At 37.5% G+C, this 24,596-nt stretch overlaps 1 protein-coding gene across 1 annotated transcript in view; it reads right to left on the reverse strand.

Moving 5' to 3' along the window:
* The window catches only part of RFC1 (replication factor C subunit 1), a 76,153-nt gene that overhangs the window by 47,549 nt on the left and 4,008 nt on the right, over positions 1-24,596 (reverse strand). Inside the window, exons 2-4 of the mRNA XM_043870708.1 lie at positions 12,630-12,758; positions 6,347-6,422; positions 3,222-3,344 (exon numbers count right to left, since the gene is read on the reverse strand). Of these exons, the coding sequence (XP_043726643.1) occupies positions 3,222-3,344; positions 6,347-6,422; positions 12,630-12,758 (328 nt within the window). The remainder of the gene's footprint in view (positions 1-3,221; positions 3,345-6,346; positions 6,423-12,629; positions 12,759-24,596) is intronic.

Raw genomic sequence — 24,596 nt, forward strand, 5'->3', positions numbered from 1 at the left:
AGAATTTTTATTTGTAAACTATTATTACCACACATATTTTATTTAAATGTATGATAAATGTTTATATTTCTAACATGAATATTTATTCATAATCATTGAAAAACTGTAGATTTAGCTTTAAAAATGAATAAAAAGATTATTTTGTGGTCAAGAAATTTCAAGTTTATTGCAAGCTGCACTTCTCTGTTTCACAAATTCATTTCATTTCTGATCTCATTATGCTAATTTTATTGCAGACTTCTTTTTAACAGTCTCATTCTCTTTTATGAAGGGGAGGAAAAGGGCTTATCTTTCTCCTAATCACCTATCATTCGAAGGTATAAAAAGGTATGAGAAGATAAAACAGACAAAAAAAAAGTTAGCTTCTTTCCTATATCTCAACTCTAAGAAAAAGCAGAAAACTATATAATAGCATCATATTAGATGAATACATTGTACCCCAAGATTCTTTGATAAAACCAGGAGACAACATTCACTTTCACATGCACATACCCTTGGCAGAATGACATAAATACTGTCTAATGGTCATAAAATTTTCAGATAAGATGTCAGTTATCTCCTCAGAAAATAACATTCAAAAATACCTGGTCTGAAATAAACAGTCCCATGTTAAAGACAATCTGTGACCAGAGCTTAAATTGTCTGACCTTTCTGTGTACCTAAAAATCACAAGATAAGGATAGCCTTGATCCCCGGTTGAAGGCCATGGCTGTCTGCCCACTAACTTTGACGTTTTCAAGGTGTCACTGGAAAGCCTGATCACACCACCTTCAGTTACATAATAAACCTATCACCTTACTGGTTTTAGTATCCCTCCCACATATTTAAAACTTGACAAAGGTGGCCAGATGTTGAGGGGGCCCTTTTAATGGAAGACCGCATTTGCACAACATGCATGAGCAGATATTTAGCAACAAAACAGGTTCAAAAGTCAACCTGCCACAAGCCATAATGAAGAAACATCTCAGCTTACAAAAAATGTTATAGAAAATATGCTCATGCCACTTAAGATTTTCCCTTTGGTATTTGAACAACTTTATCAAATATGCAAATGTTTCAGAGAGCCTGCAAAGCTCATCTGTGGGCTTCTTTTGTTTTTATTTTTCCCTTTTGACAGCTGGCTATTCATGTTTCAGGCACTGGGTCTGGCCCTTTCATGTGCATCACCCTGTTAGGTTGTCCCAACTGTCCTATTCAATGAGTTTCTGCTTTACAGAAAGGGAGGCAGAGTCACTGACCTTCAGCCCTTTAGAGTTAGATGGGAACCAAGGATGTATCCCCCCAGGCAGGGCTTCTTTCAGCTTCTTTCTGTAACACAAGGACGTCTTTCCTGTTTCATTCCCTACTTACTGACCAATTTATCTACCATGGGTACCTTCACGCTCTCAAGTACCAGATCAAACATGTAATAAAATTCCAGTAACACTAAAACATGAAAGGTGAACTGTAGGGTATGTGAATTCTATCTCAATAAAGCTGATGCTAGAAAATAAAAAAAAAAATTAAACATAAGCAGGATAATAACATCAACTTTCCAATTATCCTAATAGTAAATCATAGACAGCATGGCTGAACCACAGGTAATCCAAAAACCTAATCTATAACTCATCTCTCAAATGTTTATAAATCAGTCCCTTACTGTTGCTACCTTTTTAAAATACTTATTACTTCACTCAGAGATTACCGTAAGAGTCTCAGCCTCCTCAATTATTATTTTTCCATTTTCCCTGCTACGTTAAACTAAATTCTAGTTTTCAAGGTCTTCCCTAAACTGGCCTCATATACCACCCATTATTACTCATCATGTGGGCAAGCAATCTCTTTGGGGTCCTACGAACATATCAAGCCTTGTGCTGGATGCTGTGCCTTAAATAATCCCATACTATTAGCCAGACATGCTTGCCTGGTGGCTCAGGGGTAAAGAATCTGCCTGCCAATGCAGGAGACATGGGTTTGACCCCTGGGTCAGGAAGATTCCCCTGGAGAAGAGAATGGCAATCCACTCCAGTATTCTTACCTGGGAAATCCCATGGACAGAGGAGCATGACAGGCTACAGTCCATTGGGTCGCAAAAGTCAGACACAACTGAGATTAAACAACAACCAGACATATTCTTTCCCTCCATCACCTGCTCATCCTTCAAGGATTAGACCAAATCCTACCCTCTCCATTAAGCTGTCTCCCTAACTAGTGCATATTGCAGCCTCAGGCAATTCCTACAGTACTTAGGAGTCTTTAGTCCTATCTTTATATCCCCAGCACCTAGTAACCAGGATGGAAAAGACAATCAATAAAAGCCTATTGAATGTAAGTTGTAACATGCTGTCCCAAAATAATTATGCGGTTTTTACCCTATCTCTTCAAACCAGGTATATTCACTTCACTGGCAACACAAGTAGCTGAGTGCTAAAAACAACGCTGCTGGAGGTTTACCTCAAGATGAACAAGCCAATGAGGTGTATCAGATGCTCTCATGGCCTGCAAGCATTTTTATCAGGAACTGATTCAACAGGCTCTGTGAATTTGAAGATAGTCTCCTCTAGGAGTTAACAATGCTCAAATCAAAATGACTTTATAACAAATCCATCCTAATTTTTTTTTTCCTTAAGATGACAATGTAATTCAGGGTCTCTCACTATAAAAGAATACTGCAGTTATTTATATACGATGACAATTATTTATACTATGATATCTTAAGATTAGTGTACATTTATAAATGTCTTATTTTTGGACCACTCAAAACAGATCAAATAAATATAAACACAAAAGCAAGCATATTTTTAAAGCCACTATTAAATCTTTAGGGTCACCAGAGAATATGAGGAATTCAAGTCACAAGATTACAGATTAGAAGGCACAAATTTGCAGTCATTATATACTTAAGATTGCTGCAACCTTAAAAGGTTAAAAAAAAGAAAAAGTTTTTAAACAATCCAATAATAGTTTAATGTATGATTCAAGACATAGTATCAATATATATGGTTTGATATGGAGCCCTTTAAAAAAAAATTCCAAGAAACAACTACCCTGTTATTGGCCCTCAACTCACAGGAAACGCCAAAGATAATTACAGCCTTCCCCTGATAACTACAATTCTACACAGAGAAAAAGGCAACTGAAGTTCAGTTCAAAGCGAAGGAGACACATGCAGACACCAAGACAAGCTCGAGAACACAGCACAGCGCACGTCCCTCTGAAACAGACAGACGTCGCCCCCTTACCTGTTTCTGAAATGTACGTGACAGGATCCTGCGGTCGGGTTTTGGCAGGTTTAGAAGACAGTGGTGATTTTTCTGGTCGCTTTTTGGCATTTTTTACCTGTACTGTTTCCTCTGATTCTGAATCTGAATACAAGAAGAAAAGAAAAACTTTGAAAAGAAATAGTATTAATATAGTGTGCTTTTAAGTTTTTTATTGGAATTTATTATTGCTTTATAACATTGTGTTAGTTTCTGCTAACACAAGTGAATCAGCCATATTCACACATCCTCTTGGACCTCCCTCCCACCCTACCCCCATATAGTTTGCTTTTTAAAGTGGGTTTTTTTTTTTTTTTTGCCATGAAACACAGCCTGTGGGATCTTAGCTCAACCAGGGATCGAACCCAAGCCCACAGTGGTGAAAAGCGCCAAGTCCTAACCACTAGACCACCAGGGAATTACCTTAAAGTGATTATTATTAATCAATTCCTCAAGATTCTTTTCCAAGCAAATCTCTTTTAAAATTCTCATAGATTATCACTACCCAGTGGTTAAGCCTTTCTATTGCTGCAGTAATAAATCAACACAAACTTACTCGCTTAAAACAACACAAATGTATTATTCCCAGTTCTGGAGGTTAGAAATCCAACTTGGGTCTCTGGACTAAAATCAAGCATCAGGATTGCTGTGATCCTTTCTGGATACTATACGGAGGAATCCATTTCCTTGCCTTTTCCAGTTTCTAGTGACTTGCAAGTATTCCTTAGCTCATGGCCCCCTCCCTTCCTCCATCTTCAAAGACTGCAGCATTAGGCCAAGTCCTTCACATTGCCATCTCTCCAGTTTTCTGACCTCCTCTCACAGTCAATTTCTAAACCTCCTCTTCTGCCTTCCTCTTCTTTGTGACTACACTGGGCCCATCCAGATAATCTCCCCACATGAAGGTCGTCTGATTATCAACCTCAATGTCACCTATAATTTTAATGCCACCTCTTTCACCATGCAGCCGAACATATTCACAGGTTCTAGTAACTAGGGTGCGGGCATCTCTAGGGGCCATTATTCTGTCTACCACAGTCTAATCACCCAGAGCACTTAAATACAAATCAAGACAAAGTGTAAATACCTAGTGTATGTCTGGTACAAAATAGGAGTTTCAGAAATTTCAGTGTCCTTCCTCTTCCTCTCAACACGCATTTATAAATCCTGTCTCATACAGTTCTAAAATGTATCAATTATATTTCTACTTTCCCAAAAGACGGAAACTTATAGGGAATAGGGATATGTACTTATTTCAAATTCTTTATTATATACAGCAGTAAAAGCCTCACAATAATCATTCAAGTACTTTTAGAAACTTTGCTATCACTGTCAAAATCCTGATAACCTGTAAGTGCTTCCTCAGGTTACATACTTAATTTTAAGAATTCATACCGGATAGACCTCCAAAAGAATCAAAACCTAAAACTTTTACCATTATTTTAGCATACCATAAAAGGCATGCATAAAATGTATGTTCCCTATCTTAAAAATACAGTTGACCCTTGAATATGGGTTTGAATTGCACATGTCCACTTGTACACAGATTTTTTTCCTTCTTTTTTTTTTTTTTAAAGTTCTACCACTTTATTGCTACTAACCCATCTCCCTCCACCCTTGGGCACACATGCTCAGTCATGTAAACCCATGGAATGGAGCCCACCAGACTCCTCTGTCCATGGACTTTTCCAGGCAAGAATACTGGAGTGGGTTGCCATTTCCTTCTCTGACACAGATTTTTTTCAAATAAATATGTTGAAAAAAACTTTGGAGATTTGCAACAATTTGAAAAAACAGACACACCACATGCTTAGAAATACTAAAAAAATATTAAGAAAAGGCTATGTCATGAATACAGGAAATATATGTAGATACTAGTCTATACTTACATAGGTATAAGGTGATCTTCAATATAAAATTAATCTATGTTAGTCTTCTGTTTTATAACATTGCTTTCAAAGAATTACACTACTATAAAGTATGCCTCTCTGTAAGTGGGTAAACTGCGTAAGAACCTATTTATCATAACAGGTAAGTGGGTTTTTTTATGTAACAATGTTTCCAATACTGTATAACGAATATGACAGTGTTACAGTCATACCGTATGCCAAAATTTTAACAGATTCATTAGCGCATAGGCTAGGCTATCATGAAGCAATCCTATCAATTACATGGGGCTACCGTAAAACAATCATACTGCTGCTTCTTCATTATCAATGCAGGAATTGTTATACCTGTAAATACAAACTTCCTTTTCACACCATCTTTCGATTTCTGATGTCAAGAGTTAGTAATACATATAACATCTACATCTGTATTATAATAGTCAGTAATATGTATGACATCTACAGTATTTTTTATTATATTAGACAATACTGATGTATGTACTGAGATTCATCTTATAAACAGATGACATAAACTTATAGTATCAATAATTAAGTACAGTACTGTAAATGTATTTTTCTTAACATTCCCTTAATAACCTTTTCTTTAGCTTACTTTATTGCAAGAATACAGTATAAAACACATATAACATACAAAATATGTGTTAATTGACAGTTTATGGTATTGGCAAGGTTACTAATCAACAGTAGACAATTAGTATTTATGTTTGGGGGGAATCAAAAGTTCTATGTAGATTTTCAATTGAAAGGCGTGTCAGAACCCCAACCCTCATATTTTTCAAGTCAATCTTATAGTCAAAGTTTTTAAAGTGTGTTTGTTCCTTTTTAACTGCAACAAAAAAGGACCAAATCAAAAGGACAAAAATGAAGTTTTAGATCTTTGTTTGTAAAGCAACATTTTTTGGCACCCTTTTTCAAATTCAGTTTCCAAGAACCTCAGCTGAAAGAGAAGTTAATACAAATACTTTAGCATATTCAAAGTAAGTTTCAGACACGCCATATATCCCAAATCTCCACAGAACAAAACTCTATTAACATATTTCAGCTCTGATAAATTCTGTAGTGTAATAAAAGTTGTTTTCAACTTTACTTGAACACAGAGCCCTCTTCTCACAGCACCTATTAACATTATAGAGAACATCAGCTCTAACAGATACAAAATGAAAATTTTTAAACTTGAAAACTCCTGAAAAGAAATATTACCCGAATCATAGATGATCCTCTTTTTCTTGTTTGACTGCTTCGGCTTGAATTCATCTTCTTTACAAGAACTATTTACCTATAAACATCACAGTATAGTTAGAATGCAAGGAAGCCTATGTAACTTAGCTCTTTTTTCCTCATTAGATTTGAGCTCAATAGTTCACAACCAGAGAAACCCTGCCCCTACCGGAAACATTGTCACTTGTCATACTGGGGTGGGGGTGTTACGGGTGTAAAATGGGTAGATAAGGGAGGCTACCAAACATTCTACAATGCACAGGACAGTGCTCCACAACAATGAATGATCTCACCCCAAATGCCAGTAACGCCCTAATTAGGCTAAAGAACAGGCCAGCGTGTGCGTGCATGCTAAGTCACTTCAGTCGTGTCCGACTCTGAGACCTTATGGACTGTAGCCCGCCAGACTCCTCTGTCCATGTGGATTTTCCAAGCAAGAATACTGGAGTGGGTTGCCATTTCCTTCTCCAGGGGATTTTCCCAACCCAGAGATCAAAGCTGCATCTCTCAGGTCTCCTGCATTGGCACACGGGTTCTTTATCACTAGAGTACCACCTAAGAAACCCTAAAGACTAGGCCAGACCCATCATCAAAAAGATAAAGAGATCACAAATGCCGGTGTGGATGTGGATAAAAGGGAACCCCTGTGCACTGCTGGTGGAACTGCAAACTGGAGCAGCCACTATGAAAAACAGCATGGAGGTTTTTCAAAAAACTAAAAATAGAACCAACTACCATATGACTAGCAATTCCACTTCTGAGAATATATCCAAAGGAAGAGAAAACACTAACTTGAAAAGCTATCTGCACCCACATGTTCATAGCAGCATTACTTACAAAAGCCAAGACATAGAAACAACCCAAGTATGAGTCAATGGATGAATGGATAAAGAAGTTGTGAATATATGAATATTACTCAGCCATAAAAAATAAGGGTATCCTACCATTTCTAACAACAAGGAGGGACCTTGAAGGCATTTTACTAAATGAAATAAATCAGAGAAAGACACATACTGTATATCTCACTGTACATAGAAGCAAAAGCAAAAAATAAAAAAGCATGAACTCATACAAAAAGAGATCAGACCTGTGGTTACCAGAGGCAGGGTGGGGGGACCTGGAGGAAGGTGGTCAAAAGGTAAAAACTTCCAGTTACAAGATAAATAACACACATTCCTAGGAAAGTGATGGACACCACGACTGTAGTTAACACTGCTGCATGATACACAGGAAAGTTTGAGAGAGCAGATCCCAAGAGTTCTTAACACAAGGAAACAATTTTCTTCCTTTTCATTGTACGTATATGAGATGATGGATGCTAACTGGACCCACAGTGATAATCATTTCATAATATGTGTAAATCAAACTATCATGCTGAACACCTCAAACGTATAGGTGATGTAAGTCAATTAACTTCTCAGTAAAACTGGGAGGGGGGAGAATAAGTCAGATAATAACTGCACCAGATGGGAAAGAGAGGATTGTAGAAAAAGCTGTATTGTTATTATTATTCAGTTCCACTTTCAACAGTAACTTAGGTATAACAAAGAGTAAAAGGATGTCAGATATTAAAAGGCAACTGCTTCCTGAAAATGAAAAACTGAGACAGAAGTGAAAGCTAAGGAGTTGTGGGCCTACCACGACTCAGTGCCTGGTGGAAAACTAAATAAAACCAAGGCAAAGGGTATTAATGGTTATATTTCTTAGTTATATACACATTTGTAACATATACATAAAGTATTACTAATGTTTTGTAGGTAATACAACACATTTCTCACACATTCAAAATTTCCCAAAAAGAATCAAGAAAGCAGATAGTTTAAAAAAAAAAAGCTAACTATAATCAATTACAAGATACAAATGTTTCTATCCATTATAACAAAACTTCAAAAATATAAGAACAATCAACTAGCTTGGAAGAAAATGAGATGAATAAACCACTGTAATTCAAATATGCCACCAAACTAGAGGACAACAATAACTCAAAAGTAAGATAAAGGGATATCCTAGAAGAGAGAAAGCCACAGAAGAGGAGCTCCAAATTCTGCCAATAATCTCGGCCCAAATCTGCGGCTGTCTCCTGAACTACATGTGCATGCAACAACCCCAAGTGCTGACCTAACGTTTAAAAAAAAAAACAAAGATTTCAGATGCTGCTCATAACAGGGTGTACAAGAGTTTGGAGTTTGAGTTCAGCCAAGTTAACTGCCTGCTAAACTAGAAGAATCAACATCTTATGGAGGAAATAACAGAATCCAGAGTTATTACTCTGTAAAATTTACACTATCCAAGGTAAATCCAAAATAACCATACATACAAAGAAACAGGAAATGTGACCTGTGATGGTTAATTTTATCTGTCAACTTGACTGAGCCACAAGGTACCATTTATTTCATCAAACAAGATCAACTCGAATTTGCCTTGCCAGGTTTTGGACTTGCTTGACACCTGTCACCCCTTTCTTCCTTCTGATTTCTGCCTTTAGAAATGGGAATGTGTATTCTATGCCTGTCCCACTATTATACCTTGGAAGCACATATTTTGTCTGGTTTCAGACGTTCAAGCTGGAGAAAAATTTTGACTCAGAATGCACCATACCTCAAGTCTCACCTATATCTGATTTAGATGATATTTAGCTGAACCATTGGATTTCAGACCTTAGAGAGCTGATAATGCAATGAGTTAAGACTTTGTGGGGACTTTAGAATGAAAAGAAGGTATTTTTCATATGAAAAGAATATGAATTGGGGGTGGCTATTGTCAGAATATTATGGAATGAATGCTTGTATCCTCCCAAAATTCATATGTTGAGTCTCTAACCCTCCAATATGGCCATATTTGGAGATGGAGTCTCTAAAGAAATAACTAAGGTTAAATGAGGTCATAAGGGTATTCTGGTAAGTTAGTGTCCTTATAAAACAAGACACCAGAGAGCTCACATATACATACCCACTCTCTCAACCTCTCTCTCCCCACATGCTCACACCAAGAAAAGGCTGTGTGAAGACCCAGCAAGAAGGTAGCAGTCTGTAAGCCAGAAAGAGAACTCTCAACAGAAACTGAATGGGTTGGAACCTCAATCACAGATTTCTAGCTTCTAGAACTGTACGAAAGTAAATTTCTGTTGTTTAAGTCAGTCAGTCTATGGTATTTTATGGTAGACCAAAGTGACTAATACATGACTCAAGATAAAAAGGTAATTAACTGAGACCAATCCAGATGTCAGAATTAGCAGGCAATTCTAGAATTGAAATATATAATATTTGAAATAAAATATTCACTACAAAGGCAAATTGGAGATGACAGAAAAGTCAAAAAACCTGAAGACAGTAATAAAGAAATTATCCAATCTGAAGTACAGAAAAGAAAAAGAATAATAATGAATAAGCCTCAATTAGAGGATGAGATTCAGAGTACATCATGAGAAATGCTGGAGTGGATGAAGCACAAGCTGGAATCAAGATTACCGGGAGAAATATCAACAACCTCAGATATGCAGATGACACCACCCTTATGGCAGAAAGTGAAGAAGAACTAAAGAGCCTCTTGATGAAAGTGAAAGAAGAGAGCGAAAAAGTTGGCTTAAAGCTCAACATTCAGAAAATAAGATAATGGCATCCGGTTCCATCACTTAATGGGAAATAGATGGGGAAACAGTGGAAACAGTGGCTGACTTTATTTTGGGGGGCTCTAAAATCACTGCAGATGGTGAGTGCAGCCATGAAATTAAAAGATGCTTACTCCTTGGAAGGAAAGTTATGACCAACCTAGACAGCATACTAAAAAGCAGAGACAAAAAAAAAAAGCAGAGACATTGCTTTGTCCACAAAGGTCCGTCTAATCAAGGCTATGGTTTTTCCAGTGGTCATGTATGGATGTGAGAGTCGGACTGTGAAGAAAGCTGAGAACCAAAGAATTGATGCTTTTGAACTGTGGTGTTGGAGAAGACTTGAGAGTCCCTTGGACTGCAAGGAGATCCAACCAGTCCATCCTAAAGGAGATCAGTCCTAGGTATTCATTGGAAGGTCTGATGCTGAAGCTGAAGTTCCAATACTTTGGCCACCTGATGCAAAGAACTGACTCATCTGAAAGGACCCTGATGCTGGGAAAGATTGAGGGCAGGAGGAGAAGGGGACGGCAGAGGATGAGATGGTCAGATGGCATCACTGATGCAGTGAACATGAGTTTGAGTAAACTCCAGGAGCTGGTGATGGACAGGGAGGCCTGGCGTGCTGCAGTCGATGGGATTGCAAAGAGTCAGACACGACTGAGCAACTAAACTAACTGACTGACTGACTGACAGGATGAGATAACTGGATGGCATCACCAACTCAATGGACATGGGTTTGAGCAAACTCTGGGAGTGAAGGACAGGGAAGCCTGACATGCTACAGTCCATGGATTCGCAGAGTCAGACATGACTGAGAGACTAAACAACAATAAGCCTCAATTATCTGTGGTGCAATTCCAAAATTCTAATGTATATACATATATGTGTATGTATGCGCATATGCGTGTGTGTATGTGTGTGTGTGTATATATATATAAGGACTCTTCTATAAGAAGAGGAGAGAATGAAGCAGAAATATACTTGAAGAAACAATGGTAAAAAATTACCAAATTCAAAAAAATATATAAATTTACAGACTCAGAAGCTCAGAAAGCCTAAACAGTATAAATTCAAGAAAACTACACCCAAGTACACCATGGGCAAGGCTGAAACTCAAAGATAAAATCTTTTAAAGCCGCATGAGAAAATAATACAATACATACAAGAGAAAACAATATAAATGACTGCTAACATCTCACCAGAAAAAAATGGAGACCAAAAAAAAAAAAGAATGGAACACCTTTAAAGGGCTGAAACAAAAAACTATCAATCCAAAACTCTATATCTAGCAAAAATATCCTTCAAGAATGGAGACGAAATAAAGACATTTCAAGACATAAACAAAAACATAGAATTCACTGCCAATAGGCCTATTCTACAAGAAATGCTTAAGAAAATTTTTTAGATTTACAGAAAATGGTACAAGGGACTTCCCTGGTGGTCCAGTGGCTAAGACTCTATGCTCGCAGTGCAGGGGGTCCGGGTTCAATCCTTGCTCAGAGAACTAGATTTTTACATGCAGTAACTAAGAATTTGCATGCCGCAACGAAAGATTCTGCATGCTGCCAACAAAGACTGAAAGGATCCTGTGTGCTGCAACTAAGACTGGATGCATTTAAATAATTAAATAAATAAATATATTAATTAAAGAAAATTATAGTAGATGGAAATTCAGATTTTTGATAAGAGATGGAAACACCAGAAGTGGCCAATATATGGTTAAGTACAAAAGATCAATCTTCCTCTTTTGGTTTTTTTTTGACACCAGAAGACTGAGCTTTTTATTTTAGTCTCACCTAGGAAATAAAAAAAGGTAATTTATGTGTTTAAATTATAATTTATTGATATTTTAATGACAGTTTAATTACATGAATTTGTAATTTTACTCTTACATGTTTTTAAAATATTGTTTAATTATTTTTATCTTATTTACAAAGTAAATTTTTATTGAGATATAATTGACATGTAACATTATATTAGTTTCAGGTGTACAACATGATGATTCAATATTTATATATATTGCAAAATGACCATAAGTCTAGTTAACATCCATCACCATATGTAGTCACAAACCAATTTTCCTCTGTTAATTCCTTTAAAATAACATTGGTTTAGAGCAGTAATTATTATACTGAATGTGGAGTATTAGCATATATAGATATAATTCATATGCCAATTATGGCATAAAGGATGGGGTGGTATAAACCGACCTGGAGAGTTGCAAAATTCTCACATTTTACACAAAGAGGAACAATATCAACTCAAATACCCTACTGGCGCCACTGCCTGCTTCTCATGGTGATATTATATCTTAAATTCTCTGAAGCCCAAGGAGGATAGGAAAAAGAATAAAGCTTTCAAAAAAAAAAAAAAAGAATAAAGCTTTCCTCCAAAGCCTTCCTTCACGAGAAGCCCAATACTGGAGCTCATGTCTTTATGAGCAAACTTTAGTTAAGTTTTTGTTAAAACAGTTAACGAAAATACCAAACTATGTATGCAGTAAGATATATTAACTAGAAATAAGTAAGACCTTATTACTTTTCTTCTTTTTCTGATAAATGAGTCAAAATTTATATTTATTTAAGGCTCTCAATATATCAAATCTCAGAACTGAGTTTATTTTATACAATTCAACATTGCATCTGGAAAACTGACCTTGATTTCCTTTATTCCTTTCTTTGCTTTTAAACTTTCTTCAGCAGACTTTGTTTTCTCATTCTTCTTTACTGTTTCACTTACAAGTTTCTTTCCACTTGGAATAACCCCAAAGAATTTTCGAATATCCTAGAAGCAAAAAAGGAGATTCATAAACAAACATTAACTGCACAAAATTCTAATTTCAATTGTAAAAAGGAACAAGTCTACACACACACTGGTGTATTCTCAATCATGTCTTCATAATGATATAGTTCCAAGTGTGCAGCAGCATCCTTTTTATATGCAAAAATTAACTGATAAAATTACCTGAGTTAAAAATAAAAGTCTAGGGAATTCCCTGGTGGTCCAGTGCTAAGGACTCTGAACTTTTACTGCTAAGGCCCTGGGTTCAATCCCTGGTTGGAGAACTAAGATCCTACAAGCTGAGCAGCACAGGCAAAAAGATGCAGAAATAGTAACAACAATGTGCCTAATGAAAAGTAATTGTAATTCTCAGAATCTGGCCAAAAACAGGGCAAAAATAAACAAAGGAAATTTTTGCTAAAAACAGCACAGTTACTAAAAAGGCAAGTAACAAGCATTTATTGATTATGCCTGCACATACCCCATCATCGTAGACACACGAGGGGAAAAGAGAGTTGAAGAACATGATCCTTGCCTATAGAATTAATACTCCAGTTTGAGAGAAGAATAACTCTTATAACCCTAATCATTTAAGACCTTAATAACTAAGAACTTTGAAATTATTTCCCCTTAAATGATTTTTCCAAATTCCAAAGGGAAAATTTTTATTACATTTGCTTCAATTACTCTACCTGTCAAATTAATCATACTAAAACATTTACAATGCAATTTATAATTAATATCACTCATCTTTCTTATGATACATATTCTTCCTACACTTTTAGATTTTCAGTTCAATTCAGTCTCTCAATCGTGTCTGACTCTTTGCGACCCCATGGACTGCAGCACACCACGCCTCCCTGTCCATCATCAACTCCCAGAGTTTACTTAAACTCATGTTCACTGAGTTGGTGATGCCATGCAACCATTTCATCCTCTGTCCTGCCCTTCTCCTCCTGCCTTCAATCTTTCCCAGCATCAGGGTCTTTTCAAATGAGTCAGTTCTTTGCATCAGGTGGCCAAACTACTGGAGTCTCAGCTTCAACATCAGTCCTTTCAATGAATATTTAGGATTGATTTTCTTTAGGATGGACTTTTAGATTTAAGCTCTGAATAAACTGTGGTGTAGAGAAAAGGTGATAGACCTTAGAGTAAGAAATCCCTGGTATCAATCTCTGCTCTAGCACATTCCAGTTGACCAAGCTATGACCTTGACTTTTAATCTGTTTTCTCATCAGTGAAGTGAGACGAATACTCCCTACACTTTATGAGGATTAATTATGCATCTATCACAACTCTGGCTCAGTAAAAAGCTTCCCTTCTCCCTCATTTATGAACTATTATCCCCCCATATCTCTGAAACATCTCTACCTACAGTTCTCTACTCACAGGCAAGGAAGGGTACAAGGAACACAGAATATGAGAATTTAAGATGTGAATTCCAAAGAACTGGGTTCAAGAGGCAGTTGAACTATTTTCCCTGTTCCTATCCTCAATGTTTATAATCCTCAGTCTTCAATCTTTTTTGCCTGTTCCAAGCTCTCTCTCTTTACTGTAGTGAGGAAAATACCTGTTAAAAGTACTTTGTCAAGTGTAAGAAAGGTAACAATGTTTTTCCTCGATCCTGGAGGTAACTGTCATACTCTTAAAATGTCAAAAATCCCAAAGAAGTGTGTTCTGCAAACAGAAACACATAGCTTTGTGGTTAAGCCAATAAAGAAAACACATAAATGAGGTACACAGACATGTTAAATTTTTTTGAAAGGTTACAGACTTCCCTGGTTTTATACCCTCTTCTGTAAATTTCCTAATATAAAAAAGTCACAAATCCATCCTAATAAAATCTAAGATATATTGTTTGCAAAATGGTACCTTAGCTATGAAACTGAGACATTTGTGTCAGTTGCTAAAGAAAAAATAGATAATAAACAGAGCCAGAAAGCCACAGTCTTCCGTATAACTTGCAAAGAATTGAATTTGAGGCTGACAACTACTTACTTTATTGCCTCTGGAGGAAATGAGAGTTTCACATTGGAGTTTCACTTTTAAAATTACCAAATGAGTCTTCAAATAGTGTGATTTTTCAAATACACACACACACCACACATGCACCACAGTTCAAAACTGAACATTAATAATCAGCTTAAAGTCAGTGGCGGTTTTCCATCTGTGATGGAACCACAAATACTTAAAACCACAAAGAGAAAGAAAAGAAAACATAACTCAGGAAATGGAACTGTTGGTAACGTTGAGCTCTCTGACTTTTGTCTGTACCATACTGCCAATCCTAAGCATTTTTGGAACCTTTTCTTCCTAAGTAATTCTTCCTATTCACAACCCCTTTCCTTTCTCTTTATTCTACCCTACTTTCCCACTCCCCATGCCCTTACACTCTAACGGCAGCAGAACAATTAAATTACAGCATCCTGATCTTAACTCAGTATCTACTAAAAATCTAAACTTTTGAAAAAGAATTTTCATTGGAATGAAAGTCATTCTACTCACACTTTTTTAGGAGTTACCTCCAAAGTGAGCAGCCATCTGGTGTACAAACATCTAAGAGAAAAAGATCACCAATTTGACCTTAATTTATACCATGACTTTACCTTACTCTTTATTAACAGCCCCTACCTGGTATTCCAGGTCTTTAAAGATTTCATGAAATAAAAGAACAGGACTAGTAACTAATCAAATTCCCAAATAATTGATCTAAACATCACTCTTACCTGCACAGAATAATTCTTGCTCAGTATATGAGTAGAAAAAGGAACACGTTTTTAAATTTATTTTTATAATCTTAGCAAAGGGAAGTCCTTCCAAGCAGAACATCAAGACTAGAAACTACCCATTAAGAAAGAAAAATTTGACTACATAAAAATAAAAGATATCATAAACAAAGTTAAAAAATAACTAACATGAAAATATAAAAAAAAAGAAAATATCTACCACACGTTTTATATAAGAGGGCTCCTACAGATCAATAAAAGATAATCCAGTAGAAAAAATGGATAAAAGTTACCAGTAGACAAATTATAAAAGAAATGCAAATAACCAAACAATAAAAGATGCTCAACCTGACAAATAATAGATAAATTAGAACTTGATTATTTTTCTCCTAAGTGTTAAAAGATTCATAATGCCCAGGTATGTCAGAGGTGTGGGGAAACAGATTCTCACACACTACACTGCTAATAAAAGTAAAAATTGCTATAACCTTTCCAAGACAATCCAACAACACTTATCAAAATTTTAAATGTGCATACCCTTTGTCCCAGTATTTCACTTCTAAAAGAAATGGTAAAAGAAACAGTTTTATTTGGGGAAACCAAAAGAGTAGTAATTAACTCTTCTTACTTTCTTTTTAATAGCTATTAATTGAACATGAGAGTTCAAATAAAGCAAAAGATTTAGGCAAAAATCACATAAACATTAACACAAATTTTAGCACAGATAGCTAATAGCAACAAGTTTTTCACACTTCTACTTACAGCTCCTGGACACAGATTTATCTCTTTTGACGATTCTATGAGGTATAAAGGCAAATACAATGATTTATCTCCATTTTGTAGGTAAGTAAGTAGAATTAAGTCTGACAAACATAAGCTTTTAGTCAGTTTTGCCACTTACTATAGACACTTGGGCTTCCTTGATAGCTCAGTTGGTAAAGAATCCACCTGCAATGCAGGAGACCCCTGTTTGATTCCTGGGTTGGGAAGGTCCCTGGAGAAGGGAAAGGCTACCCACTCCAGTATTCTTGGGTTTCCCTTGTGGCTCAGCTGGTAAAGAATCCGCCCACAATGCAGGAGACCTGGGTTTGATCCCTGGGTTGGGAAGATCCCTGGAGAAGGGAAAGGCTACCCACTCCAGTATTCTGGCCTGGAGAATTCCATGGACTGTATAGTCCACGGGGTCGCACGACTGAGCGACTTTCACTTTCACTAGACACTTGGGGGCTTCCCAGGTGGCGCTAGTGGTAAAGAACCCGCCTGCCAATGCAGAAGATGTAAGAGACATGGGTTCGATCCTGGCTCAGGAAGATCCCCTGGAGGAAGGCATGGCAACCCAGTCCAGTATTCCTGCCTGGAGAATCCCATGGACAGAGGAGCCTGGTGGGCTACCATCCGTAGGGTCACAAAGAGTCAGACCAACTGAAGCAACTTAGCACACATGCACAGGCGCTTGGGATGAATTGCTTCTCTGGTCCTCTGTTTGCTCATGATGCCACTTGCCTCACAAGATTCCTGTGGGGATTAGAGATGGCACACCAGATTGCAACCTGGTCCTCTGACTCCAAATTCCTTTCATAGTTCTCTACTTGACCACGACTGCTCCCTCATAGTTTTACCATAATTCTAAGTGAAAGTCACTCAGTCACGTCCAACTCTTTGTGACCCCATGGACTATACAGTCCATGGAATTCTCCAGGCTAGAATACTGGAGTGGGTAGCCTTTCCCTTCGCCAGGGATCTTCCCAACCTAGGGATCAAACCCAGATCTCCCATATTGCAGGTGATTCTTTACCAGCTGAGCCACAAGGGAAGCCCAGGAATACTGGAATGGGTAGCCTATCCCTTCTCCAGCAGATCTTCCCAACCCAGGAATCAAACTGGAGTCTCCTGCATTGCAGGTGGATTCTTTACCAACTGAGCTACCAGGAAAGCCCTGCTAGATCCTGATAACTCTTAGGATCTATGCAAAAGTAGCCACACCCCATAACTAGCAATATGGCCTTTCCCTCATTATTGCTGATACATTTGATCCTTATGTGATTACAGAGAGGCACCATGCTAGGGCCTTAGGACACAAACAGGAAAAAGACCACATAAAGTTACCTAGGAGACAAGTCAGTGTATGAAGAATCAAATACAAAACAGTGCTAAGACAGAGCTAATCACAAAACTGTAAAAGCACCAGGAGCACCTAATGCAGACAGCCTCAAGGACAGAGAAGACCTGAAATGGGTCCCACAATGATTAGTAGGAGATACTTTTGACAGTCATTGAAATCTGAGTTTGAACACATTGTTATAAATTCCATACAGGAAGCTTGTCTATCTCACTCACCTCTGTATCTCAAGTACTGGGCCAGCATCTCAGATAAGCAGATGCTTAATTAATAATGGTTAAACACATGAGTGCTTATTTCTAAGGTCACTGACCTTCACACCTGGGCTCAGAAAGAGCAGTTCTTAACTGTGTAAAACGAAATCGACGGTACCACACTGTCTTGATGACTGTGGCTTTGTAGTAGAGCCTGAAGTCAGGCAGGTTGATTCCTCCAGTTCCATTCTTCTTTCTCAAGATTACTCTGGCTATTCAAGGTTTTTTGTATTTCCATACAAATTGTGAAATTATTTGTTCTAGTTCTGTGAAAAATACCGTTGGTAGCTTGATAGGGATTGCATTGAATCTATAGATTGCTTTGGGTAGAATAGCCATTTTGACAATATTGATTCTTCCAATCCATGAACACGGTATGTTTCTCCATCTGTTTGTGTCCTCTTTGATTTCTTTCATCAGTGTTTTATAGTTTTCTATGTATAGGTCTTTTGTTTCTCCAGGTAGATATACTCCTAAGTATTTATCCAAGCAATGGTTGCAATGGTGAATGGTATTGTTTCCTTAATTTCTGTTTTTTCATTGTTAGAGTATAGGAATGCAAGGGATTTCTGTGTGTTAATTTTATATCCTGCCACTTTACTATATTCATTGATTAGCTCTAGTAATTTTCTGGAAGAGTCTTTAGGGTTTTCTATGTAGAGGATCATGTCATCTGCAAACAGCGAGAGTTTCACTTCTTCTTTTCCTATCTGGATTCCTTTTACTTCTTTTTCTGCTCTGATTGCTGTGGCCAAAACTTCCAACACTATGTTGAATAGTAGTGGTGAGAGTGGGCACCCTTGTCTTGTTCCTGATTTCAGGGGAAATGCTTTCAATTTTTCACCATTGAGGGTGATGCTTGCTGTGGGTTTGTCATATATAGCTTTTATTATGTTGAGATATGTTCCTTCTATTCCTGCTTTCTGGAGAGTTTTAACCATAAATGAGTGTTGAATTTTGTCAAAGGCTTTCTCTGCATCTATTGAGATAATCATATGGTTTTTATCTTTCAATTTGTTAATGTGGTGTATTACACTGATTGATTTGCTGATATTAAAGAATCCTTGCATTCCTGGGATAAAGCCCACTTGGTCATGGTGTATGATTTTTTTAATATGTTGTTGGATTCTGTTTGCTAGAATTTTGTTAAGGATTTTTGCATCCATGTTCATCAGTGATATTGGCCTGTAGTTTTCTTTTTTTGTTGCATCTTTGTCTGGTTTTGGAATTAGGGTGATGGTGGCCTCATAGAATGAGTTTGGAAGTTTACCTTCTTCTGCAATTTTCTGGAAGAGTTTGAGTAAGATAGGTGTTAGCTCTTCTCTAAATTTTTGGTAGAATTCAGCTGTGAAGCCATCTGGTCCTGGGCTTTTGTTTGCTGGCAGATTTTTGATTACAGTTTCGATTTCCTTGCTTGTGATGGGTCTGTTAAGATCTTCTATTTCTTCCTGGTTCAGTTTTGGAAAGTTATACTTTTCTAAGAATTTGTCCATTTCACCCAAGTTGTCCATTTTATTGGCATAGAGCTGCTGGTAGTAGTCTCTTATGATCCTTTGTATTTCAGTGTTGTCTGTTGTGATCTTTCCATTTTCATTTCTAATTTTGTTAGTTTGGTTCTTCTCTCTTTGTTTTTTAATGAGTCTTGCTAATGGTTTGTCAATTTTGTTTTTCAAAAAACCAGCTTTAAGCTTTGTTGATTTTTGCTATGGTCTCTTTAGTTTCTTTTGCATTTATTTCTGCCCTAATTTTTAAGATTTCTTTCCTTCTACTAACCCTGGGGTTCTTCACTTCTTCCTTCTCTAATTGCTTTAGGTGTAGAGTTAGGTTATTTATTTGACTTTTTTCTTGTTTCTTGAGGTAAGCCTGTAATGCTATGAACCTTCCCCTTAGCACTGCTTTTACAGTGTCCCATAGGTTTTGGGTTGTTGTGTTTTCATTTTCATTCATTTCTATGCATATTTTGATTCCTTTTTTGATTTCTTCTATGATTTGTTGGTTATTCAGAAGCGTGTTATTTAGCCTCCATATGTTTGAATTTTTAACAATTTTTTTCCTGTAATTGAGATCTAATCTTACTGGACTATGGTCCGAAAAGATGACTGGAATGATTTCAATTTTTTTGGATTTTCCAAGACCAGGTTTATGGCCCAGGATGTGATCTATTCTGGAGAAGGTTCCGTGTGCATTTGAGAAAAAGGTGAAGTTGATTGTTTTGGGGTGAAATGTCCTATAGATATCAATTAGGTCTAGCTGGTCCATTGTGTCATTTAAGGTTTGTGTTTCCTTATTAATTTTCTGTTTAGTTGATCTATCCATAGTTGTGAGTGGGGTATTAAGTCTCCCACTATTATTGTGTTACTATTAATTTCCTCTTTCATACTCGTTAGCGTTTGCAGTACATATTGCGGTGCTCCTATGTTGGGTGCATATATATTTATAATTGTTATATCTTCGTCAACCATTTGTAAAAGAATGAAACTAGAACACTTTCTAACACCATACACAAAAATAAACTCAAAATGGATTAAAGATCTAAATGTCAGACCAGAAACTATAAAACTCCTAGAGGAGAACATAGGCAAAACACTCTCTGACATAAATCACAGCAGGATCCTCTATGACCCACCTCCCAGAATATTGGAAATAAAAGCAAAAATAAACAAATGGGACCTAATGAAACTTAAAAGCTTTTGCACTACAAAGGAAACTATAAGTAAGGTGAAAAGACAGCCCTCAGATTGGGAGAAAATAATAGCAAATGAAGAAACAGACAAAGGATTAATCTCAAAAATATACAAGCAACTCCTGCAGCTCAATTCCAGAAAAATAAATGACCCAATCAAAAAATGGGCCAAAGAACTAAACAGACATTTCTCCAAAGACGACATCCAGATGGCTAACAAACACATGAAAAGATGCTCAACATCACTCATTATTAGAGAAATGCAAATCAAAACCACAATGAGGTACCATTACATGCCAGTCAGGATGGCTGCTATCCAAAAGTCTACAAACAATAAATGCTGGAGAGGGTGTGGAGAAAAGGGAACCCTCTGACACTGTTGGTGGGAATGCAAACTAGTACAGCCACTATGGAAAACAGTGTGGAGATTTCTTAAAAAACTGGAAATAGAACTGCCATATGACCCAGTAATACCACTTCTGGGCATACACACTGAGGAAACCAGATCTGAAAGAGACACGTGCACCCCAATGTTCACTGCAGCACCGTTTATAATAGCCAGGACATGGAAGCAACCTAGATGCCCATCAGCAGATGAATGGATAAGGAAGCTGTGGTACATATACACCATGGAATATTACTCAGCCGTTAAAAAGAATTCATTTGAATCAGTTCTAATGAGATGGATGAAACTGGAGCCCATTATACAGAGTGAAGTAAGCCAGAAAGATAAAGAACACTACAGCATACTAACACATATATATGGAATTTAGAAAGATGGTAATGATAACCCTATATGCAAAACAGAAAAAGAGACACAGATGTACAAAACAGACTTTTGGACTCTGTGGGAGAAGGTGAGGGTGGGATGTTTCAAAAGAACAGCATGTATACTATCTATGGTGAAACAGATCACCAGCCCAGGTGGGATGCATGAGACAAGTGCTCGGGCCTGGTGCACTGGGAAGACCCAGAGGAATCGGGTGGAGAGGGAGGTGGGAGGGGGGATCGGGATGGGGAATACATGTAAATCTATGGCTGATTCATGTCAATGTATGACAAAACACACTGAAATGTTGTGAAGTAATTAGCCTCCAACTAATAAAAATAAATGAAAATAAATAAATAAATAAATAAAACCAAAATCGACGGTAGATTTGTTTTTAAAGATTGCTTATTAAAATAAACTTTGAGGACTGAGGCCACTGGTGTTCGCGGGCACCTCTGCTGAGAGATGGTCAGCAGCACCACCGGCCACGACCCAGCCTGATGCTCCAGCTTCAGAGGCTAAAGAAGGGACAGGGTGGGGGGAGGGTCAGGGTGGGCGCTTGTCTTCAGCTGGGGTTTAGGGAAAACTCCCACTCCCATGAGCCACTGAAGGCTCCGCACAATCACCCCTGCTCAGTCTGAGCGGCCGAAGAACCGGAGCCATCGATCCCGTCCACCTCCACTCCCCATCCTCCTCCTCCTCACGCCTTCCCAGCTTCCATCCCTTGTCACAGCCCCTGCCCTGGTCTGGGCTTTATCGAAGCCAAAAACATACTGAGCCTCTGTCTGTGAAAAATAAATAAATAAATAAATAAACTTTGAGATTAATTTGTGGGCATGACTTTACTGCTCTTTGCTTTAAGGAATTTTAAGCAGGTATTAAATTAACATTATTGTGTATTATTTCCCAAGAAAATTATTCAAGTTGACTCTTCTATCATATGGTACTCTTGTCACATTACGGTATTGTGGCTACAAAAAACAAAATACTATCACTTTTAGTATAATATTCTTCTTCACAGCTTTTCTCTAAAGCCTATTAATGGCTCTCCATGAACCTTAAGTTAAAAACTTCTGATTCACATACTCACACTGCATAAGTTATCTTACATCCATCTCAAAATCAGGTACCCCTTAAAAACACACTGCTGCGGCTGTTTAGTCGCTCAGTTGTGACCAGCTCTTGGAGGCCTCATGGACTAAAGCCTGCCAGGCTCCTCTGTCCATGGAACTTTCTAGGAAAGAATACTGTAGGGGGTTGTCATTTTCTTCTCCGGGGATCTTCCTGACTTGGAGATCGAACTCGAAAGATCCTCCTGCTTCGCAGGTGGATTCTTTAGCCACCTGAGCCTCCTAAATCTTGTCTCTACTCCAGACCTCTGAGCTCCATATTCATGTAGCCAAACAGTCTGTCATCTTCACCTCTATCCAAATGCCCCAAAGGTGCCTCTAACTCATAACGTCCAAAACCAAGCTCCTATTTTGGGGGTACTTGTTTCTCTATATTTCCCACCTCAATGCACAGCACCAGCATTCACCCAAAACAGAAAAATGGGCACTGTTTTTCCTCCTCATTCTGACCCTCCACCTCACCACCCTATCTATGCTGTCCTCTTTCTTCTATTTCTATTGCCAATGCTCTGATTTAGGGCTTCATTTAGTTTATAAAAAAAAATTTCTTTATCTACGTGGCTGTATTGGGTCTTAATTGGGGCACACAGGGTCGCTGCTGCCGCATGTGGAATCTTCCATCATGGGCTCTTCTTTGCAGCCTGCAGGCCAAGTCGCGGCGCGGGGGCTGCAGAGTGTGTGGGCCCAGCCGCTGCAGCACCAAGGCTGAGTTGCAACATGCAGGATCCTAGTTCCAGGACCAGCGGTCGAACCTGCGTCCCCTGCATTGGAAGGCAGGTTCTGAACCACTGGACCGCCAAGGAAGTCCCTATTTACTTTTTAAACAAACCCTTAAATAGGACTTACTTCGGGCCAGACAATGATTTAAACACTTTAAAAAACTAATTTAATCCACATAACAAAGTCTATGACATTCTTTAATAATTCATAGATGAAAAAAACTGAAAATGCCAACAAGACATTTTCTAGTAAAAGTTTTGAAATATAAGACGTTCATGAAGTGAAGTAAAAGTCGTTCAGTCATGTCCAACCCTTTGTGATCCCATGGACTATACAGTCCATGGAGTTCTCCAGGCCAGAATACTGGAATGGGTAGCCTTTCCCTTCTCCAGGGGATATTCCCAATTCAGGGATGGAAGCCAGGTCTCCCACATTGCAGGCAGATTCTTTACCAGCTGAGTCACATAAATGTAAGCAAAAGGGAAAGATCTGTTGCAGTCTCCTACCCTAAGGTGTAACCAACAATTCTACAACACTATTAAAGAAAAGCATCACCCAAGTGCAATTTTAATATACATATACATAAGTCAAGACAAAGTACCAGACCTCACCAGTACTCAAATTAATTTTTTAAAGTTTCCAAACAGACTAATTTTTTATTAGTAGAGTTAGAGATGAAAAAAAAATTGCAATAAATACTCCTAAACCTGCACAAAGGAAGCTATCATAATGGCCTTTTAACTTTAAAAGATCAAAGTACAAAAGCTGATACATATTTACTTTGAAGTATAACCAAACAGCTAGTAACTTTTCCACTGCACATGGGCTCAACCTACAAACAAGTTATATCTGCCTACCAAAAATGCAAAGAGAAACCATATCATGCCGCTGTGTTCACTCACTTTGAAGAGTACAGGATTTTATGCAAAACAAGCACTGCAGTGCTCTGTGGGGTTGGCGTTACTTCTCTATTTTGAAAGTAAAGAAATACAAATATTTTTGATTAATATGTTTAATTCAGTCACCAAATCCACAACCAGGAATTGATTATCACCAACACATTTCATAAAATCTAGCCAAATGCAAAAATCTTTAATCCTGAAAACCAGTTAAACACAAAATGACATATCTGACTAAAACTGTGTACGAACAGCAGCACAGAACAAATTAAATAATTTTAAATTATATTAAAACCTTATACTTTAAAAACGACAGGTAATCTGTTGGAATGTAATCCCCTAAATTGAGGAGAGAGATCCATTCTCACCACTCTTATTCAACACTCTGGTTTTTTTTAAAAAAAAAAAAAAAAAAACCCATTGGGCAAAATAATAAATTATAAAAGGCACACCAGATTGGGCAGGAAGAAGCAAAATTATTTTTATTTGCAGCTGAAATGATTTTAAGTAAAGAAAATCCTAAGGAATTTACCAAAATAAA

The sequence above is a fragment of the Cervus elaphus genome, chromosome 17 (assembly GCF_910594005.1).
Source record: "Cervus elaphus chromosome 17, mCerEla1.1, whole genome shotgun sequence".
NCBI lineage: Eukaryota > Metazoa > Chordata > Mammalia > Artiodactyla > Cervidae > Cervus > Cervus elaphus.